The sequence below is a fragment of the Rhea americana genome, unplaced genomic scaffold (assembly GCF_003343005.1).
Source record: "Rhea americana isolate MKP2758 unplaced genomic scaffold, rheAme1 scaffold_1313, whole genome shotgun sequence".
Classification (NCBI taxonomy): domain Eukaryota; kingdom Metazoa; phylum Chordata; class Aves; order Rheiformes; family Rheidae; genus Rhea; species Rhea americana.
The window spans coordinates 1-3,390 of NW_028185388.1; the positions used below are offsets into that span (position 1 = coordinate 1).

Below are 3,390 nucleotides of genomic sequence, written 5' to 3' on the forward strand. Positions count from 1 at the left end.
TGCCTGCACACCCCACCAGCCCCAGGCACCCAGAGGGGCCGGGCCCCAGCTCACCTGCGCCAAGAAGGGTGACTGCACCCCCAGGTAGCGGGACACCACGTACAGGCAGAAGAGGTGCCGGTCGATGCCGGCCCCGGTCATGGCCATGCGGTACATGTGCTGGTGCTTGTTGGCCGCCAGCTTGAAGAGCCGCTGGCGCTCGGCCCGCTGAGGAGAGCTGTGGTCAGGGGCTGTCGGGGAGCCTGGGCCGACACGGCCCAAGCTGCCCCCGGCTGCCCCGGCTGTGGAGAACCGCCTTGGTCCTGCCTGGGGAAGGCACCGCTCCACCAAGGACTCCCTGAGGGATGGGGACCTTCCCACCACATAGGGGCCTCCTCCAGAGATGGATGGAGACCTCCCCAAGTGATAGGGTGCTCCTCCAAAAACGGAGACAACCCCAAGGGACAGGGACCTTCTCAAGGGATGGGGACCTCCCTAGGGATGGGGTAATCCTCCAGAGACAGGAACAACCACAAGGAATGTGGACCTCCCCAAGAAATAGGGACCTCCTCCAGAGACAGGGATGTCCCCAGAGGATCTCCCTGAGGGATGGGGGCCTCCCTGACAGATAGGGACCGCCTGCAGAAACAGAGACATGCCCAAGGGATGGGGACCTTCTCCAGCAAGAGGGACTCCCCAAGGGCTGAGGATCTCCCTGAGGGATAGAGACCTCCTTCAGAGATGGAGATGCGTCCAAGGGACTGGGATGCCCCCAACCAGTAGGGATCTCCTCCAAAGATAGGGATGTCCCCAAGGGACTGGGGACCACCCTGAGCAATGTGGAATTCCTCCAGAGATGAGGATCTTCCCAAGGAACAGGGACTTGTCCAAGGGATGGGGACCTCTTCCAGAGATGGAGCTGTTGAAGGTGACAGGGACATCCCCAAGGAATGGGGACCTGTCCCAGATACAGGGATGTCTCCAAGAAACACCCAAAGAGACCTTAGGGGATGGGGCCACTTGGGACCAAGGATGTCCTGAATGAGGCCAGGCTGCATGGGAACAGCCTAGACCTGTCTGAGGCCAACAGGACATGGTCAGAGGGCTAGGASGGAGGACAAGCAGCAGGGCTCAGGGAGGGGGGAGGGCTGGAGACCCATCTCCAGCATGTGAGGGATGGGCTGGGCCCCGGCGGTGCCTCACTCACGCTCTGCCTGGTGTCCCCCATGCTCCGCACAAAGGCTGTCGACTCGGCGGTGCAGGACCTCACCGTCTCCGTGCGGCCCTCTCGGAAGAGCCGCGTCATGGACGCCTCGTAGGTGAGGCAGAAGCAGCCCTTGTCCTGGGGGGAGAGGCCGGGGTGAGGCCGGCACACGGGGGATGCGCCCCTGTGTCCCCAGGGCAGCGGGCGCGCGGGGGCTCTCACACGGAAGTGGGCCAGCTGCAGGGAGATCTGGATGAAGGCGTCGGGGCTGGTCCGGCACCGCTTGATCAGACCCTTCCCAAACTGGGAGAACTGGAAGCAGCAGAAGTCCACGTCGTCCGCTAGCGCCTTGGCCACACGGTAGGACCTCTCGATGATGTCCTGGCACTGCAGGGACAGGCGCAGTGTGGTGGCAAGTCGGCTCAGGGCAGGGGACCCGCCGAGGCCGTGCCATGTGCGTGGCACCGGTGGTTGCTCCGGCACGGCACCACGCAGCAGGGTCCCCGCAGCCTCGTCCAGGTCCTGCGGCAGTGCGGATTGCCCGGCGGCATCGCCTGGCTCATGGGCAGAGCGGGTGCCTCTGCCCCTACCCCAGCCCTGCGCTGACGCTATGGGGCTGGGAGGCTGGATGGGGCATGGAGCCTGCACCGATGCTGTGGGGTTAGGGGGCTGGATGGGGCAGGGAGCCCATGCTGATGCCATGGGGTTGGGGAGCTGGATGGGGCATGGAGCCTGCNCCATGCTGATGCCATGGGGTTGGGGAGCTGGATGGGGCATGGAGCCTGCCCTGATGCTGTGGGGCTGTGGGGCTAGATGGGGCAGGGAGTCCATGCTGATGCCATGGGGTTGGGGAGCTGGATGGGGCATGGAGCCTGCACCGATGCTGTGGGGCTGTGGGGCTGGATGGGGCAGGGAGCCCATGCTGATGCCATGGGGTTGGAGGCTGGATGGGGCATGGAGCCCACGCTGATGCCATGGGGTAGGGGGCTGGACGGGACAAGGAGTCTATGCCAATGCTGTGGGGTCAGAAGGCTGAATGGGGCACAGAGTGCGCGGATGTTGGGCCAGGGCTGGAGGACTGGTGGGCTCAGCAGGGACCCAGCGGGGCCATGGGGCAGAACCAACCTCCTGGGGGATGTCCCACTGGAGGCGCTGGGGGGGCGCCAGCTGCGTGTTGGGCTCGCCRTGGCAGTGGCCCCTGTCATCGTAACCCAGCTGGAATCGGTCTGTCCCCAGCACGAACTGGGAGGAGAGGCAGGGCCTGAGTGTGGGGACGGTGGCCCCACGGCACCCCAGGCTCTCTCTAGGGCAGCCCTATCCACCTTCCAACCCCCCCATGGCAGCCCCATTGCCCCCACCCTCCCAGGAGACCCTAGTCACCTCCAGGATGGCCCCACTCAGCTCCCCTAAAGCAGCCCCATGCAACCCCCAGTGTGGCCCATTCCACCACCACCCCTGGGGCCCCCCAGGGCATGCCCCCCCCAGCATGGCAGCACTGTCCAGGTCCTTCAGGGCGGCCCAAGCACCTCCAGAGCAGCCCCCTTCGGCCCTTCCTTGCCCCCAGGCTGGGATTGCACATCTGGGAGGGGGAGCAGCCTGGAAACACACATCTGGAGGAGCCCAGCCTGGGGTGAACATCTGGGGGCACTGTGCAAAGGTGCCCCATGCATCTGGTGCACATCTGGGCCAAGTAGGGGGTGCCCAGGCTGGGGGTGCACMCGTGGGGCTGCCCATCCCGGGGGCGTGCATCTGGGCCCGTCCCGCGGTGCCCGGCCAGGGCGCCCATCCGTTACCTCCCAGAGATGCCCGATGATGGGCGCGTCGGCCCACGAGTGCTCAGCGTTGGCACCCAGCTTGCCGTTCTTGTAGACGACCAGGGTGAAGGACTTGTCGAACCAGCTGCGGGGAGGCGGCGGTGAGCGGCGCGGGGGGGGCGGCGGCGCGGCGCCCGGCGCTGCTCACCGGTCGTAGCACTTCCCGTGCAGCAGGGACTTGGCGTAGGTGTCCATGCAGTCCGCCTTGTCCGGGGCGTAGCCGTGCGCCTCCTCGTCCAGCGTCAGGAAGAAGGCCGCCCGCTCCACGGCGTCCAGGGAGGTCTTGTTCCTCCCGCAGCCGAAGAACCTGGCCCGAGCCTCGGCCCAGGGCACCCTGCCCGGCGCCGGCGCGGGGTGAGCGCTGGCCACGCCGCCGCCCGTGCCCGGACCCCC

The 3,390-nt window shown here is 66.7% G+C and overlaps 1 protein-coding gene across 1 annotated transcript; it reads right to left on the minus strand.

Annotated features, from left to right (window-relative positions):
• Window positions 1–54: 54 nt before the first annotated feature.
• LOC146599824 (carnitine O-palmitoyltransferase 1, muscle isoform-like) lies at window positions 55–3,331 on the minus strand (the record flags this gene model as incomplete). Its single annotated transcript, XM_085297884.1, has 6 exons — window positions 55–207; window positions 1,187–1,321; window positions 1,406–1,570; window positions 2,309–2,425; window positions 2,977–3,082; window positions 3,146–3,331. Coding segments are annotated over 6 exons (862 nt in total), but the record flags the coding sequence as incomplete, so codon positions are not given.
• Between the last annotated feature and the right edge of the window lie 59 nt (window positions 3,332–3,390).